General features: G+C 44.1%; 1 protein-coding gene across 1 annotated transcript in view; it reads left to right on the top strand.

Moving 5' to 3' along the window:
* COL4A2 (collagen type IV alpha 2 chain) overlaps window positions 1-15813 on the top strand; it is a 250289-nt gene that overhangs the window by 189558 nt on the left and 44918 nt on the right. Inside the window, exons 27-29 of the mRNA XM_064275231.1 lie at window positions 2719-2775; window positions 10289-10396; window positions 14190-14411. Of these exons, the coding sequence (XP_064131301.1) occupies window positions 2719-2775; window positions 10289-10396; window positions 14190-14411 (387 nt within the window). The remainder of the gene's footprint in view (window positions 1-2718; window positions 2776-10288; window positions 10397-14189; window positions 14412-15813) is intronic.

Raw genomic sequence — 15813 nt, 5'->3', positions numbered from 1 at the left:
TGTCCTACAGGGTCGCTGTGAGACGGAATCCACTCGATGGCACACAGCAACGACAAGTACCTATATAGGAGAAACGGAACTATGTGCTCATTATATAGGGTAAAGAGTGAGTCCAGATAGATATCAGAAGAGAAGAGTTTAGTCTAGTGATAAATGAATGCGAGAAGGAACAAGGTTTGATGGATGAGAATAAGATCTGTAGATGATCCTGAATCAAGGTTTAGTGGTGGGAAAGAGGACAGAGGAGACACTGTTTGGAAGTTGGCATGGCTGGCATAGGAGAAGCAAAGTCTCCAGGGTAGACTTAGAAGCTGATTGGAAGTCAGAAGCTGGCGGGGAAGTGAGGAAAGGTACTAATGGGATGCCAGGGCTAGGTCAGGACTTTGAAGAGAGACGCAAAGAGGGTGAGTTTTGCACAAAGTTTAAGAGGCTAGCAGAACATTTGAACAGTCACAGTTCATAATTAATGGTTGAAATTTAGGTCAAACACTCAAAATAAAGGTCAGGGTTGGGTCTGTAACATCAGAATTTGTGTCATAGTTGAGGCTGTTGAGAGCAGAGGGCGTAGAGCAGGAATGGCCAACTCAAATGCTTTCAAACAATAGACCAGTAATATAAATATGTGAAGACCCCTTGGTGTAAGACTCCAGGGACTGGAGAAAACACACAAGCCAGAGGCCATGGCCTTCCTAAAGACATTCAGATTCCTTTATTTTTAGGATACTGGGCTAACAGGTTTGCAACTTTTGATGAAAGTAGCACAAAAAATAAAGTCATAGAAAAATCTTGTAAACGCCAACATTCTGTGGTTGGTAGGAGAAAGAGGGGACAGCAAGGCCACAAACAATGGGTTTTAATGAAGTAAGATGGGAACCAGGGCATTTTAACATCAGAGAAGGGAAGAGAGGATCTTGTGAAAGTGTGAGTGATGATCAAGAATAAGCCGCCGCAGTAAGGTCAAGAAAGAGCAGGAGAGCCAGACAAACCAAAGACTGAATGTGAGACCACCATTGACGGGGCCATGGTAGCACAGAGGAGGAGCTTCTGAATCAGACCAGAGCAGCCTCGACCTGGGTAAATCCAGATCGAGGTCTGCTGAGAGCGAGGGGATGCTAAGCTGGAGTTTGAGCACAGGGTGGGGAATGCCAGTGGGAGTCAACAGGAGATGAACAAAAGGATTTGCTGAGAGCCAGGCGGGTGTACTAGTGGTGGGCCCAGCACTTTAACTTTCTTCAGCAATGTCTAGCATCATGGGAGCATAAGTGTAAAGAGAGTTGAGAAGATCAGGAGGAGAGTTTTTTAGGGCGGTTTCCATCCTATCATTACATGTCATTGAAACTTCTAATGGAGGCATGCAAGTCCAGTAGACAGTGAATCCCAAATTGGTGATGTTGCACTAGAAAACTAGAGATGGGGGAAGAGATGAAAGGCCATCGTGTGGATTATAATCACACTCAGTAGGCATAAGGGTGTAAGAGACATGGATCCTAAAGAAATTCTGATCATGCCGAATATTCTCAGAGCCCAAGGTCTTGAATGTGACTCAGTTCTGAGCCAGATGAGATACAAGATTTGTCCAAGCCAATGAACAGCTAATAACAAGCGAGATGAAGATGACAAGACTGGGGAACCATTAGCCAGCATGGAAAAGTTCACTGACATGGGTGTTAAGGACTCTGATTAAGGGGTCAAGGGTCAGAGCCAAGAGGGGGACATTGAACCAGGGGCAAAGTCACTGAAAGTGAGGGAATGTCCTGGAACTCTTTGCACCAAGTTGAAGATGGGAAGAAGCTAAGTGGAAAACTGGATGGAAAAGTAACTGAGGGATGCGTAGGGGAACAATGAGCAAAAGAGAGGAGGGAGCTGAGAGGAAAGGGAAAACATGCAGAAAAGAAAACAGGCAGTATTCTAGGAGCTTTATCTAATAACTAGGAGCCCTGTTGGCTCGGTAGTTAAGCACTCAGCTGCTAACCAAAAGTTCAGTGGTTGGAGCCCACCAGCTGCTCCAAGGAAGAAAGATGTGACAATCGGCTTCCATAAAGATTGCTGCTGTGTGCCATCAGTTGATTTCAACTCATAGCAACTCTATAGGACAGAGTAGAACTGCCCCATAGGGTTTCCAAGGAGCGGCTGGTGGATGCGAACTGCCAACTTTTGGTTAGCCGCCAAGCTATTAACCACCATGCCACCAGGACTCCACTCTGGGCCGTACCAACCAGAAATGACTGCAGCCCCAGTTTAATTCTGTATCATTCAAAGCAGCTAATTGCTGTCGTTAATTCTGAAAGCATTCAGAGTCACAAAGGAGAAGCCAAAGAATTTCTTTTGAAATTGTAAGCCTCCTCCATCCTGTGATACACATTTCCAGACAGAGGAACGACGTTCACATTGAGTAATTGGGGAAGATCCACATTAACTCAGTTTGTGCTCAGGTTATTGCCCTAAATGAGGGAATGGATCCTTTGTGACCACGGCACTAGCTTTTATTTGACGGTGCTTACTTAATTTTATTTTGTATTAAGATTCTCATTTCACTCTACAATGACATTAAACTTTTATTTACATCAGAACCCAGATTAATTAAAATTTTTAATTATCTGATCATAAAAATGGTAGCCTATTTTTGAGGTTGGTGCTTTTGACCTTAGCAATACCCAAAGCCATGAGACTCAGTATCAAAGACTGCTTCAGCTCATCTACTTTCTTCTCTCTTCCCAGGTTGTGTTGAAGGACCCAAGGGATCACCAGGCTTGCCGGGACCGCAAGGCCCCACAGGTAATAAAAAAAAAAACTCTTCTGTAAATGTGAGAGTACTTAGCCTTCTTCACCTGTTCATTTTTCTTCTTCCTCTTCTTTGCTCATGTTTCCTCTGCCCCACCGTCTTGGTACTCTACCACAAACTATTATCATTTCTATAGGCAGCATGCTTTTATTCATTGCTGTTAAAAAATGTGTGTGGTAACTGGCACCTTGTTGAACCCCAGGCTATGAGGGAAAATTGCTGCAACAAAGAAAACTCACCTTCAACTGTTTGTTATAAATGGCAGAAAACGTACAGTCTAGATATTTTTTCCTAACAGCAAAGCCTCCTCTTTTAAGATGAGAAAGGAAGCTTACCTCTTTAAGTATTCTTTTTTTAATATTCCTTTATGTCCTTGGATATATGGGAAAAACCAACGGGAGAAGATTTCTTTTGGGTTTTGACTAAGAGGAAAACAGAAATAAATAAGACTAGAAAGTTTCGTTTCTCAGCCTGGGAGGAACTGGGCTTTGATCACCAATGTGTACTGATCACCCCAAATAGTGAGCACCCATGAAAGTAAGTGAGGACTTCCTGTCCCAGAGCCCAGTTTCTAGAGTCACCCGTGGCTGTTAACTCTGTGCCATGGCATTTCCCATGGACCTGGGAGACCACCACAGCTCTGGTAGCACCAGCTTCTGACTTGCTTTTGTTCCCCAGTGGCTCCAGGGTTTCCGTGGGGGTGAGTGAGTAGCAGGGAGCACAAAGCTGAGGGTACTTCCAGGCGTGTCCTTTGGTCACTGAAAGCACAAGATGGAATGTAGGAATCTTATAGAAATTGACATGATCGGTATCAGTAAGCCAAGAAAAGTGAGTACTCTGACTGGAGTAAGAGGAAGTCAGCTCAAGGTGAATGTCCTTTTGAGTCCTCTCCTTGGCCAACTGTGACCAGGCAAGGGAAGCGCCTTAACTCCCCACTAATGAAGTCACTCAGATCATTCAGTGTTGAGACACGAGAGGCGGAGTCAGAAAACCTGCACTGAAATCCCAGTTATCACTTAGTCTTTCTGGAACTTAGTCTCCTCACCTGTAAAAGAAGAATGATACAGGTGTTCTAGACTCTTCCTACATCACAAATAATGCTCTTAATACTTCAAATGATAAACTGTGGGCAATGTGCTATGGAAACTGTAAAGTGCCAAGCCAGTGTAAGATATTGTTATTGTTTCGTGCCATCGAGTCGGTTCCAACTCGTAGCGACCCAGAATGAAACACTGCCCAGTCCTGCACCATCCTCACAGCCATTGCTATCCTTGAGCCCATTGTTGCAGCCACTGTGTCAGTCCATCTCGTTGAGGGTCTTCCTCTTTTCACTGACCCTCTACTTTACCAAACATGAAGTCCTTCTCCAGGGACCAGTCCATCCTGACAACATCTCCAAAGTATATGAGATGAAGTCTTGCCACCCTAGCTTCTAAGGAGCATTCTGGTTGTACTTCTTCCAAGACAGATTTGTTCATTCTTCTGGCAGCCCATAGTATATTCAGTATTCTTCACCAGTATAAACAACTCTCAGAATCGGAAGAGTATTTTTAAGAAGATTTTTTAATTGGAAAAGTATGTCAATTTACTGTATGTGTCCTAGCCCTTAAAGGCATCTTCCAGGGCATAGTGCCAGACCTGGGGACAATAAAGACAAAATGCAGAAGATCATTTGCACCGTGAAAGAGTTAAACGCCCCTTGTGTTGTCTTCTAAGAATGGAACAGTATCATTCCTTTGTCCACAGTGTACAGCCTGACCTTTCTCCCTGCTGTAACCCTGAAGAAGTATGTCCCACAGTGGGCTCCCGCATGGTCACTAATGCAGCAATCTTCAAACTGGAGGTCAACTCCGAAGGAAGGGGACTTGGGAAAAGCCTCAGAGACTGCAGTGGGATCATTTTCAGCAGTAACTGGGTGGAAGCAGACCCCAAAATATACATAAATTGGGGGTTAAGGGAGAGGATTTAGGTAAACATATTTTTATGACATAAAGCCTAAAGAGCCAGTTTATCTGGTATAGATTAATACTTGGTCTATAAAGTGACTGAAACCCTGGTGGTGTGGTGGTTAAGTGATCAGCCGCTAACCAAAAGGTTGGAAGTTAGAATCCACCAGCCATGCCTTAGAAACCCAATGGGGCAGTTCTACTCTGTCCTATAGAGTCGCTGTGAGTTGGAATTGACTCGACAGCAATGAGTATGAGGTGATGTCTTAATTATTTAGTGCTGCTATAAAAGAAATACCACAAGTGGATGGCTTTAACAAACAGAAGTTTATTCTTTCAGCCTAGTAGGCTAGAAGTCCAAAATCAGGGCGTGAGCTCCAGGCGAAGGCTTTCTCTCTCCATCAGTCTTCCTCTGGTCAAGGAGCTTCTCAGTGCAGGAACCCCAGATCCAAAGTACACGCTATTCTCCTGGCTCTTGTTTCTTGGTGGTATGAGGCTCCCCTGTCTCTCTGCCTCATTATCATTACTGCCTAAGTAACATCATAGAGGTAGGATTTACAACACATAGGAAAATCACATCAGATGACAAAATGGTGGACAATCACACAATACTGGGAATCGTGGCCTAGCCAAGTTAACATATATTTTGAGGGGACATAATTCAGTCCATGACTGGTGATTATCCAAATGTGCAATGAGCCTAAAGTTAAATGTGAACAACAATATTCTTTTGATGTTAGGAATGCATAAACTGCCTTCTGTCTCTTTTGTTTTTAAATTTAAATTAATCTGTGCACAGACCCTGAGCACAAAGCTATCTGCTTCTTGCTGAGCGCTGACATGATCAGGAAACAAGCAGCTTGATGTTTGAAGTATGTTGGTTTGCTCTCTTAATATTTAACTATGATAATCTAGTGAGCAGTTTCCCAAGATTTTAGAGTTTCTGCTGAACTATAGTTACAATTCCTTGAACCCTGGAAATGTTTAGGAGATTTTTTTTATTTTATTTTAACAATGCACATATTTTACTTGTCCTTGCTCAAATTTTCAAATACCAAAAACAGATTTATGCTACCTAAGCCTAAATACCCTCTTGAATTTCTCTAGGGATCCTGATTATATCCTCTAGCTTTTACCCAACCCCACAGTTCAACAGTCCCTCAGTTTTCCATTCGTGTTCCAGAAACCATGCTCACCCTCTTTGCAGTCCTTTTCCCATATTCACTATGATTGCCTTGATCATTTTCATGTATATAATCCCATAAAATATATATTTCTTTAGAGTTCTGAAAATGCTCTAATGTAACCATCTTATTTTAACTTCTAATCATGAAATCTACTGAGTAATCATTTGGGTTTGTACCAGTAGTACCAGTACCAATTGCCATCTAGTCAGTTCCGACTCATGGCGACCTTGTGTGTTGCAGAGTAGAACTGCTTCACGGGGTTTTCAGTGGCTGATTTTTCGGAAGTAGATGGCCAGGCAATTCTTTATTTTTTTTTTAATTGTGAAAGCTTTACATTTTATAGAAACATGGCGTTCCCTACCCCTATTTTGCTGTTGGGAGTTCCCGAGTGGTGCCAATGGCTAACACATTCGGCTGTTAACTGGAAGATTGGAGGTTTGAATCCACCCAGACACACCTTGGAAGACAGCCCTAGGGGTCTCCCTGTGAAAAATCAGCCATTGAAAACCTTATGGAACACAGTTCTACTAAGGCGCACATGGAGTCACCATGAGTTAGAATCGACTCAGTCTCAACTGGCTTTTTATTGTGCTGTTGAGAGTCAGAGCCCTGGTGATACAGTGGTTAAAAGCTCAGCTGCTAACCAAAAGGTCGGCGGCTTGAATCCACCAGCTGCTTCTTGGAAACCCTATGGGGCAGTTATACTGTGTCCTGTAGGGTCGCTGTGAGTCAGAATCAACTCGACCGCAGTGGGGTTTTGTTGTTATTTTTGTTTAGGTTGAGAGCCTAATTTTTTTCCCTGAACTAGGTCCTCACCTATCTTCAAGTTCTTCATCCTGCTAAATTAGAACACTTTGACGGGTCTTGGATCTTAAAACCAAATTCATTTGTGTGTCATAGAGATGTTTGTAAATTTGAATTGAGTTTTAAAACGATATCCAGCTTACATAAAACTATCCTTAGTGCTTCCCAGGCATAATGACTTTCTGGGAGCTCTGGGTCCTGTTGTCCTGGGGTATCAATGCATTTCAGAAGCAACATGTCAGTGTTTTGTGGCCTGGTATCAAGTTTAATTAAAGTCCCTTTTAGGACTGACTGGGATTCCTTTCAGGAACTGACCTATGAGTTGAGCTCCTCTAATGCATCTCCTTAGAGCAACTTGAAAAAATGTTACCTTTTTTTAACTTTATTTTATCTAACATTATATTCATGTAGGACTTCATAGATGCAAAGCCCTTTTGCTGTATTCATCCATCACATTTATATTTATAGACTTACACGTATATTGGAGTTATGAAACAAGTATATTCCTATAAAGCTGAGTTTGACTGAACTTCTCTTTCCTCATGAGAGTTGTGATCTTAGAGAAGCTTAATCTTCTGTAAGATAGAATCTCTTTTGACATTGAGCCCTAACCCTGACTGTTCAGTCTCTCTCTGCTCCCCCAGTCAAGTATAAAGATCTGTTTAAACACATTTAATTACATTAGGGAGATAAAAGTCTAAGGGGATCATTTTATTAATGGAAAATCTTGGGTAAGAAGCTGTTCATTTCCCTGATGAGTGAGTAGGGTGGAGAAGCCTTACGTGCCTATAGCCAAACCAGTTGCCTTCAGTGGATTCCTACTCATGGGAACCTCAGCTGTGTCGGAGTAGAACTGTGCTCCATAGGACTTCCAGTGGCTGATTTTTCCGGAAGCAGATCTTCAGTTCTTTCTTCCAAGGTGTCTCTGGGTAGACTCGAACTTCCAACCTTTCAGTTAGCAGCCAAGTGCCTTAACTTTTTGTACCACCCAGGGTCCCCTTACATGCCTACTAAAAATAATAACAACCATTGCCATCAAGTTGATTCCGACTCATGGCGACCCCACCTGTTACAGAGTAGAAATGCTCCATAGGGTTTTCTCAGCTGTACTCTTTAAGGAAGCAGATTGCCAGGTCTTTCTTGCACAGCACCACTGGGTGGGTTAGACCCTCCAACCTTCAGGTTAGCAGTTGAGGGTAAACCATCTGTGCCACTCAGGGACTTACATTCCTACACAGGGTGTGTTTTCCCAGACCAAGCCCTGACTGTGCTCCAGCCTTGGAAAGGACACCAGGGAATGTGGTCCCACAGTGAGAGGTGGCTGGTACAGGAGAGGCTATTTCTGCTTGCTTCGAAGCTTGGCGTTATTTCCAGAAAACTCAAGGGAAGGGCTTCCTTATGTCTAAGACCCTTTTCTGGCCCAACACAGAAAAGTGTCAAGAAACCCAGGATGCTCGATTTAGTGCTTTCTACACGGCAGCAAAGCACCAAATCTAAACCTAATGACTGGAAAGGACATTTTTAGGGAAAGGAGCCCTGGTGGTGCAGCGGTTAAGAGCTCAGTTGCTAACTGAAAAGTTGGCCGTTCAAGTCCACCCACCACTCCTAGAAACCCTAGGGGCAGTTCTATTCTGTCATATAGGGTCGCCATGGGTCAGAATCGACTCAATGGCAACAGATTTGACTGATTTGTGACACTCTACAACAGCAATTAGACTCGTGCTTTACCAAACAGCTGGGAACAGTAGCCTAGCGAAACTGACACATAAAATCAACCATCACAACTGTTCAAGCTGCAGGACATTTTAGTGGCCTTCTTGAGACTTGCTGCTCCAAATGTGGTCCTCAGAGTAGGGCTCCTTCATAGATGGGTAACTGACTCCAGAGAGGGGAAACAACCTGCCTTGACTCGCACAGATCTTAGTGACAAGCAGAATGCAAACCCGTGTCTCTCTCCTCCCACTAGGGCTTTTTCCGTTGCTCCAGGTGAAGTCCCCGCAGATACTCTAAAGGATTTGTTTTCTGAGATGTCCTGGCAGAAATCATTCATTGCCCCATGAGATGAGTAAGGGGGATGCTTTGCGTTCTCGCTGATTTTGTTACACAGTATAAATTCCGTTCACCCTCAGGTGTGCGCCAAGCCTATAATTTAGAAGCTTCCGCTGTCCGTGGAATTATTCCTAGAAACCTGAGCATCTCAGGGTGCTCTTTGTGTTTCTCCTCCCTCCGAGTCAGCTACACACATTGATTGTGGTACATAAACCAACAGTCGCTGTTGAGTTGACTCCAGCACATGGCGACCCCATGTGTGTTATAGTAGAGCTGTGTTCCGTAGACTTTTGGGGGGCAGTAGCTCCCCAGACCTTTCTTCTATGGTGCCTCTGAGTGAACACAAACCTCCAACCTTTGGGCTAGCAGCCAAGTGTGTTAACTGTTTGCACCAACCAGGGACTTTACCAATAATCCCTTGGGTTCAAAGAACTGCATGTACTTAGTGTCAGTTTGTAGACCTGGGTTTATACAAGAACATCTTACAGATTGAGTCTCTGACAGTCAGCACACAGGAGACACGCCTCCAGACCAGAGACATAATTTGAGGACTTTTCACTGGCAGTGGGGCTGGGAAGTCCGGCTCTGTGGCACCCAGTCCTCACCTGCCATGCTCATTATTTCCATTTCATGGAGAGGGCTTCCTCCATCACCCTGAGCTCCTTGCATGCCTCATATCTGTCACTTTCCTCTCACTATAGCCCTTCACATAACCGACTTCCAGGGGGTGGGATGTGCATTCACATCTCATAGCTTCCCATTCCCAAAGAAAAGCTGGGAACATGAATGAAATGCGTGGAAGTTCAGTTTTGTGACATCAGTGATGTACACCGCCTTGTAGTTATAAGTGCATTCATTGAGCTCATATTGTGTGCCAAGCACTGTTCAAATATTTAACAAGAAATATCTAATTTAACCCTCATAATATCTCCATGAAGTTGGCGTTATTATCTTCTCCACTTTATAGATGGAAAAACTAAGGCTCAGAAAGGTTAAACAACTTGTCTGAGGTCACATAGATAGATGGTAGAGTCAGGATTCACACCCAGGCTTTCTGACCCCAGACCCTAAGCCCTTCGTTAGTGTACTGTGGAGCCCTGGTGGCGCAGTGGTTAAGAGCTATGGCTGCTAAACAAAAGGGCGACAGTTCAAATCCACCAGCAGCTTCTTGGAAACCCTATGGAGCAGTTTACTCTGTCCTATAGGGTGCAGTTCTATGCTGTTGTATAGGGTCTCTATGAACCGGAATAGACTCAGCGGCAATGGGTTTGGTTTGGGGTACTCTTAATATTGTTCTTATCATAATTAAAATTTATGAAGCATGACTTTTCAACACTGGAAATCATTCCGTAATCCCAGAGGTGCTATTTTGGGGTTGACATTCTGCTAGCCTCATCATTCTTCAGTTTATAAGACGACCTCTATAGGTCAGGCCAGAACTTGATGATGTCCCATCAATCTACTGGTGGGGTTTCCTGATGGGAATCTGACTGGTATCTTGGTTTCTTTGGGTTGTTTAGGTGCCAAAGGCCTCAGAGGAATACCAGGATTCTCAGGACCAGATGGAGATCCAGGGCTCAAGGGTTTCCCAGGAGATCCAGGCCGTGAAGGATTCCCAGGACCACCAGGTAAGTCAAGACTCTACCCTCATTCAGCCCCTTGGCTTCCGGAAATGGCCTGTGTGTGTGAGGAGTTCCCAGCTCAATACTCAGAAATTGTCTCAAGAAAGACTCGATGGCAACTTTTGTACTTGTCCATGGGAGATTCAAAATCCTTGTCTTCTTTATTACTACTAATGTACTTTAGTATGTACTGGCTTTTTGCCCAAGATACCTTCAGATCTCTCAGGAAAAGAAAAAGCAGAAAGCATAGGTGTTCCGGGTAATACAGAAATTATTTCCTCTGCTTAATATTAAATACTCTGAGGTTCGCATAATGATATTCTTTTCTGAGACTTTTATTGCTTTTGGCACAGGTAGCTCTGTCTTTGTCGATGTCCAAATTTACTGACCACTCACCAGATACTACCCAAAGAGCCTCTGTGTCTTGCCTTTTGCTGCCTCACCTGCTTGTTCTTCAGTGTCCACTGTATCTGAGCAAACAGCTCCAACCATTCCATCTACAACCTGACACAGCAAAAAAATATGGAAGCTATTTGGTGGCTAGAACAGCTTAAGCCTTTTGCCTATATATGGAGAAAAATGATGTGTTTCCAGTAGTAAGTTGTGATGAAAAATATGAGTACCTGCTTGTGGACAGCACACTCTATAATGTCCCCAGACACCGGTGTCCTAGTGTGCTTATGACTAAAATTGTGTGAAGGCAGCATCATCCGATTGTTGCTTGCAGAGGCTCACTCACATTTTGGGATCACATTATCTAAACGTAACCATAGAAGTCATTAAGGCCAACCTTTTGCCCAATGGCAACCATCCTTTCATAGAATCCTGGTTAGGTGCTCTTCTCGTCTTTACTGGAATCACTGTGGTTGCCCAGGACCTGTGAAACACTGAAACCCGCTTACTGCTAGAAAGTTCTTCCTTCCTTGTAATGAAATCAGCTTCCCAATAAGCTCTCATTTGGTTGTTCCTCAAGCCACGTAAGTCCACTTCTTCACAGCCACCCCTCACACACATTGGGAAAGAGAGTTCACGTCGTCCCGTTGCCGTCAAGTCAATTCTGACTCACATCGATCCTGTAGGACAGAGTAGAACTGCCCCAGAGGGTTTCCGAGGAGCTCCTGGTGGATTTGAACTGCTGGTTTTTTGGTTAGCAGCCAAGCTTTTAACCACTACGCCACCGGGGTTTCCTATCTTGCCATCGACATCTCATTTCCCGGCAGAACATATCCTAGTAATGCAGACTTCCTTTCTATGACATCATTTCTAGGTCCTCAGAATTCTGATCGCCTTTCTGCAGCTGCCCCCCAGCTTGTCCTCGTTCCTTTCAAACTGGGTCCAGAAACTGAATAAAATGCTTCACAGGTCTGGAACATCACACAGAACAGTGAGGCAGCTATGTCCTCAGACTTAGACACAGGGCAGATATCCTCAGCAGATACTCCTGGAGTGCCAGCCCCTCCCTGTCGCACTCTTAGAGCATTGGTTTAAACTTAAATGTAGGATTGCGTCAGTCTGCGATAGATTTTATCTTGCTTCCAACCCATGAAGGTCGTTGTGACCTTGATCTTGTTTCCTGTTGTATCATGCATCTCTCTATGTTTTGCAAAATCGATGAGCATGCTTTCTGAGTCTTCGTTCAAGGCACTGAAAAAAAACCTGCATTGGAAAGAAGCAAAGTTGTCATGCTTCCACACCAGCGGACCAGTCTTGTTGGCCTGCAGGGAGCATCTGAGTGTTTCAATGTTGCAGCATTGTCGCTGTGAGGATATCACAAATGCTAAGTTTAAGCATCAGCTGTTTTGAGAGAAGAATAGGAATTCATTAGGAGCTTCCTGCTTACTTTCAATATGGAAGGTACCTAGTAATCATAATTTGAATGCAAAGCCAAGTGGACATGAACTTTATTGAGAGTGCCACTGTAGTGGGGGATGGTTGGGATGTTCCCATTGTCAGGTGATTTAGACAGTCAACCATATGGTAGAAAGTCTGTTTCATATTGAAATGTCAACCCTTAGGTGAGCAAGAGACTGAGGTAGACCAGATGGATGTGGTAAATGAGGACCTGATCTATTCCACCTTTGAAATGCACGCCATTTTGTTATGGTACTTAAATCTTCTGTGTCCTGAGGGGTGCAAACCATTAACAAGTTTCGGTGCTAATTAAAAAGTTGGAGATTCGAATCCACTCAGAGATACCTGGAAGGAAAGGCCTGGCAATCTACTTGTGAAAAACCAGCCACTGAAAACCCTATGGAGCACAGTCCTGCTCTGACACACATGGGGCCACCATGAGTCAAAGTCAATTCAACAGCAACTAGTTTCTCTCTCTTTCAGATTAACTGTATGTCCATCACCACATGCAGAGGAAAACAAAACGTTCAACTTCAGAGATTACCCAAAAAAAAAAGAAGAGAAAAGAAAATCTATTCCAGATATAGGATCCATATATGAGAACTTAAGTCCCACTTCCTCACCCAGTCACTACAAATTAAATGTGTTTTATATTTCCATAAAAGCCATTATCTCTTCTTTAAGTGCTTAAATCAATCACCTCATTAAAACTTTGAGATGGGGACCAAGCTAATTAATAGCCAGTTTAACTCGAGATCTTTTGTGCTGTTCCAAACACAATTATACCAATTAATCCATCTTCCAGTTCACAGGCCTGGCTGGTGCTTTGCAATCCTAGAAAAAGCCTGAGGTCCCGTTCATTGAATCTTTTCTATTAGATACACAATGCAGAATGGGTAGAAAATTCCTTCGTCCCCATTTCCTAAACATAAGTGTGGAAGTTTTTCTATATTTGATCCTTTGGCTTATTATCATCTTCAGAGCGTTATTCTCAAAGTTTCAGGGTTCTCTCTCCTTCCAGCAGTTAGTCATGATCTCGGAAGCCTTTCCTCCTCAATCAAATACGTGACTGTCAGCGCTTGGAGTTCAACCAGAGGTCGCCTCAGTGTTCAGTGCATTGAAAGGGGAAGTAACGTAAGGAGATAATTTGACGCAGTGGCTTCAGCAAAAGGCACAGCTATTCAAGTGCATGACAGCCGCCATCTCTCCATCCAAATACGTGATGGTGGATGATTTTCACAGTACCTGCCACCAAAACAACCAGCCCGTTGCTGTACAACGATTCCAACTCATAGCGACCCTATAGGACAGCGTAGAGCTGTCTCATAGGATTTCCAAGGAGCAGCTGGAGGATTAGAACTGCTGACCTTTTGGTTAGCAGCCTGAGCTTTTAACCACTGCACCACCAAGGCTCCGTACATGCTGCAGAGGGGTATCGATTCCTCCACAAAGTGTCTACCAAATGGCCGACTGACTAGGGATTTATTAGCAGGGGGGTAAGTTTCTGGGAAGCAGTATTTTGGCTCTAATTCCTCAGGCAGACTCGCCTCCCCCTCATCTTCTGTCATAGAACTTGTCCCTCTGCCCACACAGAACCTTGAAGTTCCCGCCAAAGGTATTCTTTTGTGATGATGTTTAAAACATGGGGGCCACGAATTATGAAGATGTATGTACAAGGAGAAGTTAGTTCTCTAGGCACTGACTTCCTTAGCTAAATTTTAGGGCTAGTGGCCAGGTGGAGGAGGGAAGCAAAAGAAATTCAACCAACAGAAGAACATCTTGAGAGGTGTGGGTTGCAAAATAGGTAACACACAGGGCCTTAGGCCAAAGTAAAGCTTGCGAGGACCCTGTTTGCAAATCCTTGGAGTTTTCAGTCTCTTTCTGATACTTCTCTTAGAACGTCCTCATGCTGACCTGTGGTTTGGGAGTGACTCGTGTTTCCTTTCAGGATTTGTGGGACCCCGAGGATCCAAAGGTACAACAGGACTCACTGGGCCGGATGGACAGCCAGGTCCCATAGGCCTACCAGGGCCAGTAGGACCACCAGGTGAAAGGGGACTTCCTGGAGAAGTCCTGGGAGCCCAGCCTGGACCACGGGGAGATGCTGGACTGCCTGGACACCCGGGGCTGAAGGGCCAACCTGGAGAGAGGGGCCCCCCTGGATTCAGAGGTAAGCTGCCATTTCAGGAGGAAGAACAATAGGGTCCCATTCTGGCTGTACTTCTGGAACTTGGGCTCCTTCTGGGGACTTGATAAAAATCGACATTATATACAACACTAGTCTTACTTTTCTTCCTTCCATTTTGTTCCAGCTTTCCTTTAGAATGTTTTTATTACCATAATAAAATGATCCTGTGTTTACCTTCTATAGCCAGTAAAGCATGGCCCTTTGACACCTTTTACAAATATGGTTTAAATAATATTCTCTGTTCTCAAGTTGCACGTGAATCGCCACCATGGAAGGCCTGCTGTTTTGTGCTGATTTGTTTTTGTCCTTAATTCGTACAGTTGGTGTGAAGAAAAGATGGACATGGCCATGCTTAGCCAGAGCTTAAGAGGAAGATAGGAATGACCTGGAATGCAATTTAATTGATTGGTTTAAAAACTGATTGGTTTAAGAATGTTTTAAATGTGTTCACAATGTTATCCATTTAAATTTAAAATTTAGCAAAGTAGAAATCCAAACATACAAACACCAAAACGCATACAAACACCAACGTGTTAGGGGGCCTCACACTGATCAGAGTTACCCAAAAGTTACCCAAAATTGGCATCAAGAACCCCAAACCCACCCACTTTAATGAAGGCCGGTGATTAGTATTTCTATTCAGTGAGTCACATGCTGGAGATTGTGAGATCACCAAAGTACATGACATAGCCTCCGTGCTCCAAATCAAACATGAGATTGAAGGATAAAACCGTGACTTTATCTGTTGACCAACAGGACTGTCATGGTCCCTAAATCCCACACCCAGACAGAAGGGGGGCTTTACCTGTGGTGACAAGAAGCTAATAGCCCTTCCCACTGTCAGACAGCCTTTAGATTAAGACATTCAGGGCCTGATTAAATATAATTCTTAACCACCAGGTGAACCCATTAAACTCGTGAGTGCCAATTCATTTTCACACTAGCTTGTCAGCTTCTCAGCCATGCCAAAAGGGGAGTGGGGCGCAGGCAGGTGGTTTCTGATGCTGATGAGAACTGTTGATACTGACTGGGAGAATCACCCGAGAGAGGGGTGCCACAGCCTGTAGAGAGATTCTCTGTTGCCTGGGAGGCTGGAATGGGGCCTAAAGAAAGAAGGGAAAAGAGCCCAAGAAGGGGTAGAGCAGACATGCTGTGTACACACACACACACACCCGAACCACCTTGCCCAAGACCAGACCAGAGAATGAAGATCATGTGATAACATCACCAAGGCCACAGAGACCCTTTGGCAGCGAAGACATCTGGGGCCTGCCTCTCCAACTTCGCTAACTCTAGGTCAATTAAAAAATGTAAAGTATAAGACTGCAATTATCTGCAAGACTGAGGAATTGGCAGCGCTGCTGAAGGGAAATAGTTCTCTGCT

The sequence above is a fragment of the Loxodonta africana genome, chromosome 23, assembly GCF_030014295.1.
Source record: "Loxodonta africana isolate mLoxAfr1 chromosome 23, mLoxAfr1.hap2, whole genome shotgun sequence".
NCBI classification, from domain to species: Eukaryota; Metazoa; Chordata; class Mammalia; order Proboscidea; family Elephantidae; genus Loxodonta; species Loxodonta africana.
This window is presented reverse-complemented; position numbering and strand designations above follow the sequence as displayed.